Source organism: Montipora capricornis, chromosome 3 (assembly GCF_036669925.1).
Source record: "Montipora capricornis isolate CH-2021 chromosome 3, ASM3666992v2, whole genome shotgun sequence".
NCBI lineage: Eukaryota > Metazoa > Cnidaria > Anthozoa > Scleractinia > Acroporidae > Montipora > Montipora capricornis.
This window is the reverse complement of record NC_090885.1, coordinates 71,456,106-71,473,605: the sequence shown is the minus strand read 5'-3', so window position 1 is coordinate 71,473,605 and position 17,500 is coordinate 71,456,106. Positions and strand designations below refer to the sequence as shown.

The 17,500-nt window shown below is 38.0% G+C and overlaps 1 protein-coding gene and 1 long non-coding RNA gene across 7 annotated transcripts in view; one reads left to right on the top strand and one right to left on the bottom strand.

Moving 5' to 3' along the window:
- The window catches only part of LOC138043916 (ankyrin repeat domain-containing protein 55-like), a 54,479-nt gene that overhangs the window by 35,494 nt on the left and 1,485 nt on the right, over nt 1-17,500 (top strand). For 5 of the 6 annotated variants that reach the window (XM_068890439.1, XM_068890440.1, XM_068890438.1 and 2 more), the window contains 7 exons: nt 1,611-1,739; nt 3,155-3,339; nt 3,571-3,776; nt 9,638-9,844; nt 10,166-10,344; nt 10,600-10,937; nt 11,746-11,876. In XM_068890439.1, the coding sequence (XP_068746540.1) occupies nt 1,611-1,739; nt 3,155-3,339; nt 3,571-3,776; nt 9,638-9,844; nt 10,166-10,344; nt 10,600-10,937; nt 11,746-11,876 (1,375 nt within the window). The remainder of the gene's footprint in view (nt 1-1,610; nt 1,740-3,154; nt 3,340-3,570; nt 3,777-9,637; nt 9,845-10,165; nt 10,345-10,599; nt 10,938-11,745; nt 11,877-17,500) is intronic. The other variant, XM_068890441.1, reaches the window with a different exon arrangement.
- Nucleotides 13,087-17,500, bottom strand: part of LOC138043918 (uncharacterized) — a 4,766-nt gene continuing 352 nt past the window's right edge. Inside the window, exons 1-2 of the long non-coding RNA XR_011131361.1 lie at nt 14,430-17,500; nt 13,087-14,258 (exon numbers count right to left, since the gene is read on the bottom strand). The exon at nt 14,430-17,500 is cut by the window's right edge and continues 352 nt beyond it. This is a non-coding gene — a long non-coding RNA (uncharacterized lncRNA). The remainder of the gene's footprint in view (nt 14,259-14,429) is intronic.

Sequence of the window (17,500 nt, the reverse complement as noted above, 5' to 3'; positions counted from 1 at the left end):
TCAAACAAATATTAAAAATATCGTGATTTTTGAAACAAATGCTGTTAATGCCTTAACTTAACCATTTAATATCTTTTGGTCGTATTGAGGTGCACTATGTTTTTCAAGAATTAAAACAGTATTTTTGTCTAAAATAATTACTAAACTATAGGGTGCATCTTACAGGCAAATATTGCCTGTTTCTCGTCCGAGGAGGGTCTGGGAAGGGGGGGGGGGTGGGGGTGATCTGGATCTCGCATCACAGGTTCATTTTCCCTACATTCACGAATCAATCATTCACGAGGAAATAAAAAGTATGGTAATCAAATGGAAGATTCTTTGGTCTTTGTTTGACTGCGATAAAGTAGAAGGGCAATGAATTTCATTGCTATTACATCGTAGATCTCTCTTCAATTCTTCACTTTCACATTTTTGAACTTCAAAACATCTGTCGTCCTTGATTTTTTTTCTGATGTTAAAAACCTGTCATGAAGTTCAAGTTATTTTAGATGGTACAGTATAATTTTTCATACAAATTTCACCTCCAGCCTATATGAGAAATAACCACAGTTATTAATTAGAAAACAGAGCAATAATTTACCACAGTGCGATGAAAGAGCTCCAAGGCTGTGAAGTGATAGTTCTTAGTCCTCTAGTGCAGATTGTTTTTGATGAGAAGTTCACTCTCTTCCTCTTTACCTTTACTTCGCGCAATTTTGTAAATGTTTCTTGAACTAATAATACGTGACCTGCTAATTGCCCTTTCTCGCAGTCGGAGACTGAATTGCTAAGGGCGTGGCTCAACGAGATCGGACCGAAGGAGCTGTGCTGCCGGCTAGGTGCTCGGCTCCTGAACACGACTCATGGATGACCTTGGAGCACAGCAGCATAGCCTGATGGAATAGGCTGTGAGTCGATTTTGCTGAGGGAGGTTAGGAGTTAGGAGGAAAACCGGAGTACCCGGAGAAAAACCCTCGGAGTCAGGTTGAGATCGACTGTAACTCAAGCCACATACGATCCCGGGGCCGAGAGTTCAACCCGGGTCGCAGAGGTGGAAGGCACTGTTGATAACCACTAAGCCATCCTGACTCCTCCTCTTTTACAGGCGACGTCAAAATGAGCAAAACAAAGTTGGCGCAGAGTCACGATGGTTGACCGTGTTGGCGGGAAACGTGGATCAGAAGTAAATTAGACTTCCGGTTTCCCTCGCCCCGTAGAAAGCGTCTGGTGTTTAAGTTCCCTATTCCCCATTTATGCCTTTTCATCCCTATCTTAATTATTCATCTCCATTAGTTTTGAAGAGCTGCTATTTGACCCAATAGGTATGGAGTTTGTACTTCAGGGTCCTCTTCTCCTAGGTGGGCTGCCACCCAAGGCTACAGAGTCCTTTGTACCTCACATTTTGTTGTAACTACAACAAGGGAAGGTTAGGGGTTACTGACATTTGCCAAAGGTGTCACCCCAGACTTTGGTGCGCTGGAGTGTACATGTACCCATAGTACATGAAGGCTAAGGCGGGGCTGAGGCACAAATAAAAAATTTCCTGTGCTACCTCAGTGCCCATATTATTATTATTATTATTATTATTATTATTATTATTATTTATTTATTTATTATTATTATATCTGCAGGGAATGAGTGCTCTTCATTGGGCAGCTTTCCATGGCCGAACAGGTCATGTCAAGTTGTTAGTTGAAAAGAAAGCAGATTTACTGTCACGTGACACAGATGGGAAACTGCCTCTTCATTTGGCTGCTCAGGTAATGGCCTAGTCATGCATATTATACAAGCATTTAGTCGTGGCTGTTAAACCTAAGATGAGCTTTGTGTCCTTTTTGGGTTGGAGAGGGGGTCATTTTCTGCCAAGTAAAGTAAACTGCAATGGGGCAACTACTGCGGTAGTTGAATTATTTGTTACTTTACTGAGCTGGCAGTATCCTTAAGGCTCAAGCCAAACATTGAACATAAAATCAATGAAATAGGAGGCTAATCCATTCTGATGTAATCCATAGGTTGGGGAAAATATCATCAGGGCACTATACATGCACAATTTACATGTACAGTGTACCTTGTTTGATAAACTCATGATTGGGCTTAATTTCCATGAGCAACATGAAACAATTTAAGGCTCTCAACATATTACACTCTCCGAGTCACTGTAGTTAAACATGCCAATGACAACCAGTATCTTTCCACATTCCACTTTAGTGTCTATTCCATTACAATTTCTTGTATGGGTGATGGCCATCCATGAAGTACCTAAGAGGGCTTGTCAGCAGTAACTAGTGAAGGTTCTTACAGATTTTGGTGGTTTAAGCAGAGGTCCATGTGGAGCACAATGGTTAAGACAACATGGTAACCCATTGATGCAAGAAAGTTCGGTTTTTGTTTAATGGCATCTTTGTATGACTGTCTGTCCGTACGTCGGACTCCATACCTCCAACTATTCATGTAAGCTTGTGTGCAAAATGTCACACTGCTGGATCCTGCATTTTTTGGCAAGGAGTTGCATGGTCAATGTACTGCATTAGACACTGTGTTTTTAATTAGTAAAACAAGCAAAAATTTTGAAGACAACCAAAAAACAAGCTAAGTATTTTAGAAGAGAAAAAGAGAAAAAACCCTGTAAGCTGGCAATGAGTATCCCAAAATGTATTGAGGTAGTCCATCACTATGTCTAAAAGTCTGTTTTAGTCATCCATGGACCCGTGTGGCCCATCTGGGTAGTCTATGGACTAGGAGTCAGGGGAATATACCTAATTTACTTGACTTGGAATGTAGAGGAATTAACAAGTTTAAAGGAATCATTTCCATACATTTGACTGTCTTGTTCTTATGTAACCTTACGTATCTTTAAACAATATCTTTGGTAGAAAAGTGGACTGCAAATCAAGAGTTTGTTTCCCTGACTGACTGTTAGGGAACAAACGCTGACTGTCATTCTAACCCGGCAACATTACTGTAACAGTTGTTTGTCTTCCTACTTTGCACTAACTTGTCCTTGGTGCCATAATGAGGCTCATAAGGCTCTGACTGTTGTTTCAAATGTTGCTTATATACTTGTAAATCACTAAGAATAATATATTGATAGTGTTTTGACTAATCAGCCCATAGCTGGATTGATAGATTACATGTATGCACTTGAAGTTCTCAAGAATAATTTTTTTTCCCTTAGAATGGCTTTGTCTCAACTTGCAAAATAATGCTTGAGGCCTCTAACAGCCATAATCTTGTTAATGGAAAAGATTTCTCAGGAAAAACACCCATCCACTTGGCAGCTGCTGCTGGACACTGTAATTTGATTGTTGAGCTGACAGCAGTACCACATTCAAACTGTGAAGCAGAAGATAATGAGGGCAGGTACATTATACTTTTGTGTTCTTTATACTTTTAATGACTTTAAAGTAATATACATGTAAAATTGGTTGCGTCATAAACTACAGGTCACCTTTGTTTTGTTCTCTTAATTCCCAGCTGAGCACCACACCAATTAACTATACTTGGTTTGAAAGTGATGTTTGGGAAGTTAAATGAATAAAAATGATGATTATTATTATGTGAAACTGTAAGGTTAAATATCTCTTCTTACAGGACCCCTCTTCACTGGGCTGCAGCAAATGGACATGTCGAATGTGTTGGTGTTTTGTTGAGACTTGGGTGTAACAAAAATGCAGAAGACAAACATGGTGGTATACCACTGGATTATGCTCAACAGGCTCAATACTCTAAATGCTGTCAGCTGCTCACAGATTATGACCCAAACAATCCTTTGGACCTGCATACACCTAAGGATAAGGGTAACAGTTCTAATGGTTTCATTGTGGTGCCAATTGTCCTGTAGTTTGTTTTTATCGGTATATGCATTATATTGTAGCTACAGTAATTACATGTATTAGCGCCATGCATACAGTGTTTCTTATACGTGACACTAAGGACACTTTCTGTTTGACAGAACTGACTGGCCAGACCGGGCATTTTCAAGCTAATTCTACAACGCCTTCAAATCAACACACTTCGAGGATGATATACACTGTATACTCCTCCAGAAGAATGCGAGGGTGTTATCATGCAAGCGTTCATTCAAATTTTTGCATTTTCTTTGCACACTGATGGTTCAATAAGAAAGCACCCTAGGTGACACCCTGCGAGCAGAGCCTCCTTTTGTCTTTTCATTTACTGAGGAGGAGAAAAGTAGGCTCTGCCCAAATCGCGTCAACTCTTTGAAGCTGCCGCAGCCGGAACTTCTGGACTAGTCAATCTTGTTTTCTCTCGTCAAACCGGTTTTCCCAGTGCGAGCGTCCGTTTAGTGACAAAACCGATGGTTATAATTGAGCCCGCTGGCATGAAAAACCAAGATGGCGGCGAGATCTGGCATATTAGGTTTGGGTTCGAGACTGTATCCTGGCAACATGCAGCGCATATTCAAAAAAGATCTTACTCCATTCATGCAGAGCCTTTCTCGAGAACGCCAAAATCGAGCAAGCAAAAGAAAGGCTCTGCTAGCAGGGTGCCTAGGTGATGCAAGGACAGCTGAAAATTTTTTTTCACTTTTTTCATTGGGTTGGGCGGGGTCCCTAGAACTTTTTGCCACCATCAGGTGAAATGCTGTAACTGGCTAAAAACAAGAAGAGTTTAAGAACAAGTGATTTTGGAAAAAATTTAACTATAAAAAACTGCAACAAAACATATCTAAATATTCTTTAAAATACTAAAACTTGGTGAAAAAATGATGACGTTTCTAGGTTAGCTAAACCTCATTATCAAGTTAGAATTATTTCAAAATTGCAAACTATAAATACTAAAAGAACAATAGTTGATAAGCAGCCTGTATAGTGAAAGAAAGAAACAATGAAAACTAAATGAAAAGTTTGGTACATTTGGACGGTATTTCTTGACACCAAAACTAGTAAAACATGTAGGGTGTAGTCACTATCAGCCTTTATTGAATGGGAATAATGTCAGTGTCAACGACTGTTACTCATGTACTCCCAGGTGTACTGTCGGTGTTGAAGTGAACTGGCTTATATGATTATCTTCGATGTGACTGTAAACAGACAGAAATCGTACCATTTCAGTCGAGTGAAAAGGGAAGGGGAAAGCTAGCAGTGATTTGACCGTAAGACTGAATTTGCTAAGAACATATGTGCCTATCATGCGATGTAAAAATTGTCCTATCGAAGGTTCGATAATGGAACGTTCGTCTGAGTTTGATTACCGATCGTTCGGTAATCGAACGTTCGATTGTGTTCGATTGTCAAAATTTTATTTTGAGCTCGATTGAGTTCGGCAATCGAACAAGTGGTGTTTGATTGGGTTTGATTACTGAACTGTTCGATTAGATACCCCGGGATAAAGAGAAACCACAAAAAACATGTGTGCTAAGGTACAAATCCAGTACATAGGGTATTTTTTTGCTTTTTTAGCTGTAGAATATTATTGCTGTCAGGAAACTTTTAGTGTAATTTCTGGTGTGAATTTGCAGGAAAGCTTTTCGACCTATTCATGTTTTCAATCGTCGTAGTTACTAAAACAAGGAATGACCTACAATGAAAAAACATTGACCTACGATGATCTACCAATTAGCTACAATGAGCTACTACAATAACCTACAGTGATCTGCAATGAGCTACAATGACCTACAATGTCCTACAATGACCTACAATGACCTACAATGACCTACAATGAGGTATATTATAAGATAAAATGATGTAATGACCCCCAGTAGCTACAATGAGAGCCCTACAATGGCATACAATGAGCTACAATGACCTAAAGTGATCTACAATAACCTACAGTGATCTACAATGACCCACAATGAGCTACATTACTACAGTCACCTACAATGAGCTACAATGGCCTGCTTAAATGGCTTACAATCAAAGAGAAAGACAAAAGAGGATCTTAGTGAAGAGTTTGGTGAGCGGAAAACATCCATAATTTGTGTGTTAATTGTCACGCAACGCTTTTAGTCCATTGCATGACAGCCCAAATGACAACAGCAATTACACGTGAGGCCTTGAAGACAGAAACAAACTGCGAAAAGATCCTTGCATGGTTTTCCTTTGTTTTAAAGCTAAAATGAAAATGTACAAATATCAAGGCTTCGCTTGGCAATGACAAGATCTTAATTAGAGCAGGAAAAAATGAAGAGAAAATTACAAATAAGTTATTCTTTCCACAATGTTTTCTTTGGTTCAGAGTGCACAATGAAAATGTTCAACTCGCTCAGCAACGAGGGTTTGATTGGTTCAAAGCCCAGAGTGGAATGTTTTTAACCTTTGTACTGCAAACATGCTGCAGTGCTCTCAGAGCTGCAAATTATCTTTTATTTTAGCTCATTACAGATCATCAGCTAATTTTAGCTCATAATGTACCTCATTGTGAATGAGGGGCCCCCCAAAAGGCCTTTCATTAATCAAAATAATCTTATGCAATGCTTGTGCAGCATAACTAACTCATTTCTTTTTTTTTGTTAAAGAAACCCTAACATATTTTTCTTAAAGTTCAGATAGCTAGATGAATTAATAACTGATTCAGGAAGAGAGTTCCAGATTTTTGGACCTTCATAAAGAATTGTAAATTGTTTGATGTTAGTGCGACAAAAATGTGGGCGATAATTCTAGTACCGTAATTGTGCACTTGGCAGCTTGTTTCAAATAAATTCAAAAACATAGAAGGCAATAACTGATTGTGATAATAAAACATGAACTTAGAAATTTGAAAGCAATTTAGTTGAAAAATGTCCATGATGCCTAGTTTTGAAAATAAAGGAGCATAATGCGCTCGGTAATTTGAATTCGTTATTGCTTGCACAGCACACTTTTGCAAGTAGAATATTCTATTTAAATTGGAGGCATATGTAGAAGACCAAGTGGAATTGCAATAAGTGATATAAGGATAAATTAGTGAGTAGTACAAGGCTAGCTTGTTTCTTGAAGAAAGGTAGAATCGAGAGCTAAATATAATACCAACGGATTTTGCGATTTGCTTTGATAAAAAACTTATGTGATGCTTCCAAGTAAGATGCTCATCAAGATAGAATTTGGTTACATTTGTTTGTTTTGGTAATTTAATTCCAAAGAAAATGTTAAAATAATGATTAGCTATTCTCTGTCTTGGTTTAAAGATAACATAATTAGTCTTTTTAGAGCTTGTTACATTTCAACCACATATCATAATTGTGCAGCTCATCATTTAATATATATACACTTAATGTATGGTCCCGTGGGAAACAGTTAGTTTTGTTAGGTTAACTAGTTTCCCGAGGCACCATGCAGACATTAATCCATTGACTCCCAGGGGTTCCCCATTGACGGGTAAAATCGTCTGGCCGGTTTCGGCCGGTTTGGATGTCGATGGGTTAAGTGCTTTGTTATATTTAGACTTTTCCTGCAACAATCCAGCAAAACATCCGAAGCAGGCAACAACCGCAGAATTGTATCCTGTTCAGGATATATTTGAGTTTGATCAGGGCCACGTGACAAAGAATCAACCAATCACAGTGCTCATTTTGTTGAGCGAAAGTCGAGGTATATAACAATACAGATTGTAACCTTTTTGGGTCTGAATGTGAATAAAAACTACTGGTGTCATCAGCAAAAAATAAAGGCTGAGTTAACTGAGAAGCATGGGGAAGATCGTTAATATATAGATATGAAAAACAGTGGACCTAAAATGGAACCTTGAGGGACACCACATTTAATAGTCTGCTTAGAGGAACATGTATAAATTGAACAAATTGTTTGCGACAAGAAAAATAACTTTTAATCTACTCCAAAGCCAAGCTACAAATACCATGATGTTCCAACTTGCCAAATAGGATTTGATGGTCATTTTAGCTTATTGCAGATCACTGTAGGTCATTGTAGGTCATTGTAGGTCATTGTATGCCATTGTAGCTCTTTCTAGGTCATTGTAGATCTTTGTAGGTCATTGTAGCAGCTCACTGTAGGTCGCTGTAGCTCATTGTGGGTGATTGTAGATCATTGTAGGTCATTCCTTGTTTTAGTAAATACGCTTCGATCGTACGGTAAAAATAGCGCGAGAAAAACATTTCAGCTGAACTGTCATGTACGGAAGCTGTTGTGTATCATTTTTGCATGGAAAACCGCTTGTCAAAAATACTTTCTTCAAATCCTTTCCCAAAAAAACACTGAGGTGGTGAATCTCCAAAATCCGGATTTAGATTTGAATTATCCTCCTCGAGTGTGGATGCTTTGGATTCATGATCCGTTTTTAGATTTCGCCAAATAACGCACCATAAGTCTAAGCACCCATTTTACCATGGTTAGCTTTCAATAACTGTGTGACTCGCACGTTGACTCGCAAAACACAGGTCACATTCCACAGGTCACTCGTTGCAGGTCATTGTTTTACCTCTTTGAAAGTAACCCAAACCCCTCAATTTGACTACCCCTAGACCTAAGGTTGGTTCTTAGGCCTAGGGTTGGCAAAATTGAGGGTTTTGGGTTACTTTCAAAAAGGTAAAACAATGACCTGCAACGAGTGACCTGTGGAATGTGACCTGTGTTTTAGACCCGCCGTCGCGTGGCTAGCAGCCATGGCTCAATGGCTCAAACATTGTCCTCACACTTTGACAAGAACCGATCCAACCCTCTGTGTCTTTGATATTTTGATGTATTAATTGCAGCTTGATGTATTTGGCTCAGTTTAGAATAACGAAGGCAAGTTATTTCTCACACAGTAATAATCCTGCTGAATTAGCTACAGGCTCTGCAGATCACAATAATTACTCAGATTTGGTACCTTTGCTGATCTCCCTTCTTCCCAATGTTGTTTTCCTTTAATTTGCTTTAAATTTGCGCACCAAAGGTGGTGAAAGGGAAGTGTGATAAGTGTTTCAATTTTGTTGTTGATTTTCAAAGTAAGATGGTCTTATTTATATCAAGGGGCCTTTACTTTTTTGGTATTCTTGGTTTGCACTCATGTGACACAGTGGCGCTGTTGGATGGCAATACAATACAATTTATTTTTGCAGAATTTGAATAGTAATAAAGTTTAGTTCCCAGCGGAGAGACAAGTTATTGTTCTTGCCATCCCACATGGCTGCTGTGACGTCAGATGCAAACCATCAAATAAAGGGATCCCTTTCCGTTTTACTTTATTGCAGTTTTATATCAGTTTCTAGGCTTCGTCTGATAAGAGTAGGAAAGGAATCCTTTATAGATTGGTAATTGAAGGAGATAGAGAAATTATTTTGTTATTGATATCTGCACAATATAAGTTAATAAATATTATTTAAGCAATAGAGGACGTTTTCCGTGTTTCCATAGGCTCATCTAAACACGAGGAGGAGTTGGGTGAATTCGTGACAGTTATGCAAACCCGAGACGCAGTCTGTGCATAACACGGAAAAAAGTCCTCTATTGCTTTTATAAAATATTTCTCAAAGATAATTCGACAAATGAAGGAAAATGCTGGTTTTTTTACTTCTAGATTGAAACAGATTTTCTTGATACACGCTCATATCTCCTACCAGCCAATAAAAACATGCGTCTGACAACACATAACCAATCAAAATTCGCAGCTATTGACCAATGAGAGTGTGCATACTATCCTAATTATTTTATAAATTATTGTATTAGATGTCTTTTGTATTTTTCTTTCATATCAAAAGGTCCTTTTTTTGTTTCTTCAGAATCAGTGGTAGAAAAGCTTCATGTCCCTGACATTTGGCTTGGATCAAAGCTTGATGAAGTCAGAGTAATCAATGGTGTTGCTTCTGAATCTCAGACTGAACTTAGTGATTTTGAAGTACAAGACATCTTGGGCAGCTCTGGTGGCACTGCATCAGTGGAAGTTCTTGTAGAGATGAATATAGAAGAGGAGAGCCCCTCATATTCAGGTCGGATATGTGCTTGTGTTATTCACCAGCACCCTTTTTTTTTCTTTTTTGCAGAAAATTTCAATTGCTTTGCAATTTTTTGAAACTGCAATTTAATGCCCCAGGCTAATCTGTATTTAAGTGTGAACACAACCTATAGGCTACCATAGTATTTAAGGGGGTTCAATATTAACCCCACATTATCAAGAATTATCTGTTCATAAGCACGATAAGCAGTATGTGTTCCTTACTCAAATGTTGCTTACATAACATTCATACAAATGTTTAAATTGCATCCTTTTGAACATACTAATTGTGAAGGCTTGTTCTATTATTTCATAGACTGCCTGCATCCTGTTATCAATGGAGATAGTGATGTTGCTGATTGCAGCAGCGATGAGGACAGTCGTTATCCTCCTCAGATGGCACTCACCCCAGTACCACTCTCACCTGTCCCACCAGTTGATAGCAATCACAACAATTCAGGAAGGCCACCTATGTTACCCAGGTTCAGTTTTGAGGTGTGACATTGGTGAATCAATGATCAGGCTTAAAAAGAATATTCACTGGCCTTCAAAAAGTAGCAGCAAGTGAGATGATCATCATGTCAAAACTATCAAGGCCTCTAGAACTTCATGTATGCTCAATATTACAGGCTTCCGGATGAGGGTCCTTCCACAATCATTTTTGTTAAAACATAAACTTAAGAATTTAAGTGTAATCATGTTGACTAGTTTTGCCTTGGTTTGGTTAAAGTTAAGTTTGTTTTTCTATAGGAGCAAGTATCCCCGGTGGTGCGCCCATCAGTTTGCATGTCCTCAACCCTTGCGCCTATAAAATCCAAGACAATGCCAGATCGACTACGCATTAACAATATCAGGCCCACGCCAGTAAAACCGTCCGAAATACCGCCACCTTCCACCACAATAGAAGCACCCCTTGCTCCACTAAAGGTGACCAAAGCCAAACAAAATTCAGTTCCTGTTACTATTACACCACAACATGCAGGCTCAAGTTGTCCGAGGGAAGTTAGTACCCCAGAGATTGAAAATGGAAAACAGTTGACAAGGAAAGGGAAACTTAAAGTGGATCCCCTAACTCCCTCACCTACCAGGTTTGTTTTATTCAATGAACTAATTCCATGAAAATATATTTGTTTCCTTCATCAGCATCATCAAACATCTCTGCACTCAGTTATAATGGTGCTAGTTATTTAATAATTAGTTGGATCCTGGCTTCTGAGTGCAATGCTCCCGAGGAAATATCTTATCAAGGGACTTGCATACACCCATAACCTTCAATTTTTCTTTAAACGTTTTGAACTGTATTTATGAAAAAAAAGGAAATTTAATTTTTGTAGGGAGTACAGAAGAAGTGAGCCTTGACAAAAGTATACAGAATCTAAGACCGAGGATGCTTTCCTTTTGACAGAACTGGCCAGCCAGACCAATATCATCATCAAAGTATGTTAATATGAAGGCGTTGTAGAGTTAGCCCTTCCAAATGCTCGGTCTGGCCGGCCAGTTCTGTCAAATGGAAAGTGTCCCTTGTTTTAATTTCGAAGGACATTTCTAGTAAAGGTTAAAACAATAGAAAGTAAGTGTGCTGTGCTTTTTAGGCAAATGAGCGCGGAAAAAACGAAGGTAAAGGTTTTGCTCAAACTGAGACAGTGAACTGCGAGGTTGAAATAAACTTGATACAAGTTAAAATTAATTTACTAATAATTAATAATTTAATCATTTACATAGCGCTTTCTTCATAATGATCAACAGCGCTTCACAGTAGTTAATCTAATTAATCTAAATGTATACTAAAATGATACAAAAATGGAATATACAATAGAATCAGAACCCTAGTTTTACTAACCCGAAGGTAACGTAATCAATTCAATGTTTGAAAATTACTCTTAATTTCTTTCATAGTGACCATATGGACAAAGCAAAAGATAAACGACCTCTGGCAGGAAATGCTGCTGCCGGTCAGATCCTGCCTGTCATTTCAGATAACTTAAGTCACTTAACCCAGGTGCAGGGTACACGGCAAGACCAGATAGGTATTGCAAAAATTTAAAGTCATAAACTCACCCAGCTTCCCGTCACTCGGACTAATCGTTGAAGCTTTCAACATTGGATTTCTTTTTTGGCCATTTGCAGGTGTCCTCCGAATTGCTTTTCTAAACTGCGCAACATTATTACCGTGGAGCAAGACAATTTTGCGGATGGGGGATTTTTTTGTGGTTTGCGGGAACAAATTTTTGCGGTTCTCTGTTCAAACAGAAGAGAAGCAGCACATTTTATTTCCAACTTTTATTGTAGGTGTGTTGAGTCACAGTTCACTCTACTTACATACCGTATTAGAGACATACGGTATCACTGTAATACGTTCAATTACTGCGAAAAAGGAACTGAACAACAACAAAAGAGAACAAAAAGCCTTCCTCTACCATGCTCAACAAAATACTATTTTTATAAATTTTTACTTATGGAGACCGGGTCTTCAGCGTCGCTGCCCCTAAATTGTAGAACTCTATACCTTATGAAATAAGAGCAAGTGAGAGTTTGGACAAATTTAAATCTAAATTGAAAACATATCTGTTTTGCTTGGCGTATGATTGACTTGATTAGTGACTTTGTCATGGCTTAGTTTTTTATATAGTTTTAGCTTTTTATCGCTTTGGCAAGAATGTTTTTTATTTTTCCTTTTATTTTTGATATATTAAGTATGGTAGACTCCAGTATTTTTTTAAAGTTGTTACTAAATTTTTCGTAATATGTAAAGCGCCTTAGAGCCTGGGATAAGGCGCTTTATAAATGCTACATTACATTCCATAATACTGTTTGCCGGTTTGCCCACCACCTAGCAAATGGTGTTCCTTCAGATGACCCATTTGTTCCAGCCTAATGTACTGAATTGCTGTACACTGTATATTTTCTGCCCTTTACATATTGTTGAGTTAACTTTGCGATACAGGCTACGGCATGTACGTATGTATGTATGTATGTATGTAAGACCGCGTTGGGTTTTCCAGTGGAAAATCGTATTAATGCTCTTATTTAAGTCCAGTGTATATTTCTGAATTGGCACAAAACGGAGTTTTTGATTTGACTGAAGGGACTTAATTCTCTTAATTTTTACGGCGTTTTATTTGGCGGGTTTTTTATTCTACGGGAACTAATTATTTACGGATCGGGGTCAACTCCCGCAAAGTATTCATGCTATACGGTGTGCCGAAATTTGTAAACAACGCTACTGTATTACCTGAGCACTATGCAGTGTTAATTTTATTCTATTCACTGTCTATTATATTATATCATAGCCTATAAGAGATGGTGATTGTATTCTTTTTGCTGATGACACAAGCATCTTTTACCAATACAGGAATCCAAAAATGATGAAATTCATCGTGTAGCCACCGCGTGGCTAAAAGCCAACAATCTAAAAGCCATCATTTCAGAAAATGCCTCAGACCAAAAAGCTTTATTTAACACCGTCGATCGATTACTGTACCGTAAGACTGACAAGCAGTATCCATCATGTGAGTCTTCTCTAGAGCTATGCAATAACTTTTCGGATTTCTTTGTGAACAAGATCACTAAAATACGGACAGAGCTTCCAACTTTTTCGATTGATGACATTGTATTGTCCTTCACTGAAGAGCTGGACAGCCCTCGGTTCAACATTGCTCTTGACTGCTTCATTCCTACTACCGAAACAGAATTACGTGGTCTCATTCTTAAGAGTGCTAAGAAATCCTGCTGTCTTGATCCAATTCCTGCTAGCTTACTAATTCGGTGTTTTGATGACCTACTTCCGGTTATCACACGAATCATCAACCTCTCATTCTCATCTAGCACGGTTCCGACATCTTTGAAACAAGCTGTTTTATCTCCTTTACTAAAGAAACCTCTGTTGGAACTGTATCCTAAATTTCGTCCTGTTTCGAATTTAGAGTTTATTTCGAAAGCGATTGAGAAAGTCGCTTCAGTGCGCATCCTTGATCATTTACATGAAAATGGTCTCCAAGAGTGTTTACAATCAGCATATAAGGAACATCACAGCTGTGAAACCGCCCTGGTTCGTGTACAGAATGATATTCTTCGTTCTGTTGATGACAACCACTGTGTTATTCTTCTATTACTTGATATGTCTGCCGCCTTTGATACTGTGAACCATGTAACCCGCAAAGATTACATGTGGAGCGGGAGAAACGGTCGCAATTAAACCAGACAATTCCAACGCACAGCGGTAACGAAACGATATAAACTTTAATTGGAGTAACGCAAAACAGCAGCGGAGAACAGAAGAGTTCGAAGGTCGATTAAAGGTTTAAATTAAAACTTTGAGGTTGAATAGCAATTCGATGTATCTTGTAGCTGGGAAATGGTTTGATGAGATATTGTAGTGCAGAAAATTTGTTATGTTGTTGTGGTTCGAACTAGAAAGCAAAAGAAAAAAGCCTAAATGAGACAACGCCTTAGATATATTACTTGACTTACGCGCACGTGGCATTGCGATGCAAAACTAAGTAAAAACTAAAATTATCATGCCACATTACGATAATAAACTAATGGCTATAACAACGAAAATATGAATAAAAACGACTTACTTTAGTCTGGCTCCGAGTAACTATGGTAGCTGATAAAAAAGGTAGAAGTACTTGAAATAGCTTGTAACCAGCAAGTAGCGTTGCAACAATCCGCCTTGTGTAAAAACTACGTGACTATCAAGGGCGAAATCCGATCACTTAAAACAATCATGCAAGCTTGTACAGCGGTGCGATTGGCTAAATGAACAAAAGGAAATACATGTAATGCGCGAATCGCAGCTTAATATAGACAAACGAATTATTGTATTACGAAAGTAACAGACCATTCAATCCTTCTAAAAAGGCTGCATTCCCGCTGTGGTATTTCGGGTTCAGCATTAGCATGGTTCTACTCGTATCTGAAGGACCGCACGCAGTTTGTGAGAATCGGAGGAACTTCATCCAGCGTACAGGAACTGATTTGTGGTGTACCCCAGGGGTCTGTTTTAGGGCCCCTCCTGTATGTTCTTTACACGGCGCCGGTTGGAGATATCATCCGAAAGCATGGTCTGTTCTTCCATCTATATGCAGATGACCAGCAACTGTATACCTCTTTCTACTTTGACGATGAAACGGAGATGGCAGCGGCAACGAGACGAATTGAAATGTGCGTTTCTGACAACCATTCTTGGATTGCTGTAAATATGCTGAAATTAAACACTGATAAAACAGAGCTCCTCTACTTCCACTCAAGATTTCGTCCACGTCTACAACTGAATCCCATTCAACTTGGATCTGATGTCATTTTCCCATCTTCTCATGCGAAGAATATTGGTGTTATCTTTGATTCCTCAGTGACAATGTCACGACACATAAACGCCATTGTAAAATCTGGCTATTATCATTTGAGGAATATTGCGAAAATTAGGAATGTTCTGACATAAGACACCACCAAGATTCTCATTCATGCATTTGTGGTTTCAAAGATTGACAGCTAAAATTCGCTTATATTTGGTCTACCCAAGCATCTGATTGATAAACTTCAGCATCTGTTGAACGCTGCAGCTCGATTAATTATGGTAGCAAATAAATATGATAGTATAACTCCAATTTTAAAAGAACTTCACTGGCTACCGATCGACCAGAGAATTATTTTTAAGATTAATTCAATTACTTTTAAGTGTCTTAATAACCTGTCTCCGTCATACTTAAAGGAACTTCTCACTCTGTACCGGCCCAATAGAACCCTCTGATCATCCTCAGATAATCTTAGGCTTGTGACTGTTCTCTACAATCTTAAAACTTATGGCTATAGATCTTATTCAGTTCAGGCACCTATCCTCAGGAACTCTTTGCCTTTTCATATTAGATCAGCTGATAGTATTAATTCTTTTAAATCTAAACTTAAGACGTACCTGTTCAAATCAGCATATAACCTTTAGTTAGTTTGTTTGTTTTATTGTTTGCATTTGTTTAAGCCATAGCTGTGTATGTTAATATGTATATTTATTAAAATTTAAAAAACGATCTCTGGCTAAAATGATTAAAAAACTACGAGCCTTCGACTGCCCGAACTGCAGTCTTCGACGGGTAAAATGAATGATTAGAAATCGATGAGAAAATTTAAATAAAAACGTACATTGCAAAATGATGAGAATGTAGAAAATTTATGAATATTTGTTAAAAAGAATGTTGTATTGTCCAGGTAAAGGGCACGAATTGTTATCTGCGTTGGGTGTCACTGTGGTATGCCACGCTTCTAATATTTAAATTTTCTCATCGATTTCTTATCATTCATTTTACCCGTCGAAGACTGCAGTTCGGGCAGTCGAAAGCTCGTAGTTTTTTAATCATTTTAGCCAGAGATCGTTTTTTAAATTTTAACTATGTTCCATCCTGGCTGCGGCCCTTCAATATTTTCATGTATATTTAAAAAAACCAACTTTATGATTTTTAGACCTAAACAAAAAAAAATTGCTTCTGACGAGACTTCTTAAAATTGACGACACAACAATTAAGGAAGTGTCACATTGACCAGCATTTTGATTGGAAAACTGACATTAACTACATTTCAGTGTACAAAAATCTCTAAAACAATAGGATTGTTATACAAAGAAAAAAATTTACGTACCTAATAAGTCACTACTTCAGCTTTACTATTCTTTAGTTTATCCGTACCTTACTTAATACCATGCAGTATGGAGTTCATCTTACCCTACAAATCTTCCTAGAATCTACTTGTTACAGAAAAGAGCTGCCCGAACAATATTAGCGGCATATTATAGGGCTCATAGCAAACCTCTTTTTCAAGTACTCGGTATTCTGGATATTTATAGTTTACATTCATTTCATGTTGGATCGTTTATGTACATGTGCCACCATGGAATGCTACCTTACTCTTTTCAAAATTTAGTTCAAACTGAAAGCCAATTTCATAATTACTTCACCAGAGATGCCACCAGAGTCATATCGTTTTCACGGTTGCAGAACAAATAGAAAACAATTTACTATTTTGTACAAAGTCCAAAATTGTGAAGCTCCTTACCCTATTCGGTAACTCAATCTAATGATTTAATAACTTTCAAACACTCACTTCAAGCTTACCTTTTTCTTTCACAAAATAGCTAATTTATATGGAGCGTATGAGAAGCCTGACCCAGTATGGAAATGCAATCATTCCTGGGCTGGGTCAAGCCCTCATGGTAATGCGTATGTGAAATATGATCAACACTGTCCGTACATCCTGTTAGTTTCATAATATTGCTCACTAAGTTTTTTTATTTCTTTTTTTTTAACCATTTTGGATTTTTTCTTTGCCTCACCTTTTCCCGTTTTTAGTTATTAATAAGAAGGCGTCCTCCCTATTAAGCCTCCGTTGCTTCTTGAGACTTCCTCGCCTTCCTCGTTTCCATTGTAATATGTATTTGAGTCAAATGGATAATAAATTAATAATAAATATGCTAAGCATTATTTACTGACTTTCCAGTTTCTTTTTTTGAAAATAGTTTCATTGTAACAGTGTTCATATCATGAAGAAAACTGTGAAGTTAAGAATATTTAGTTGCAGTTTTAGAGCAGAATGAACTCTACTCAGTGGTGTTAGAGATCACTTAAACTTTATAAGTATACATGGGGAAGTATTTTTGACCACA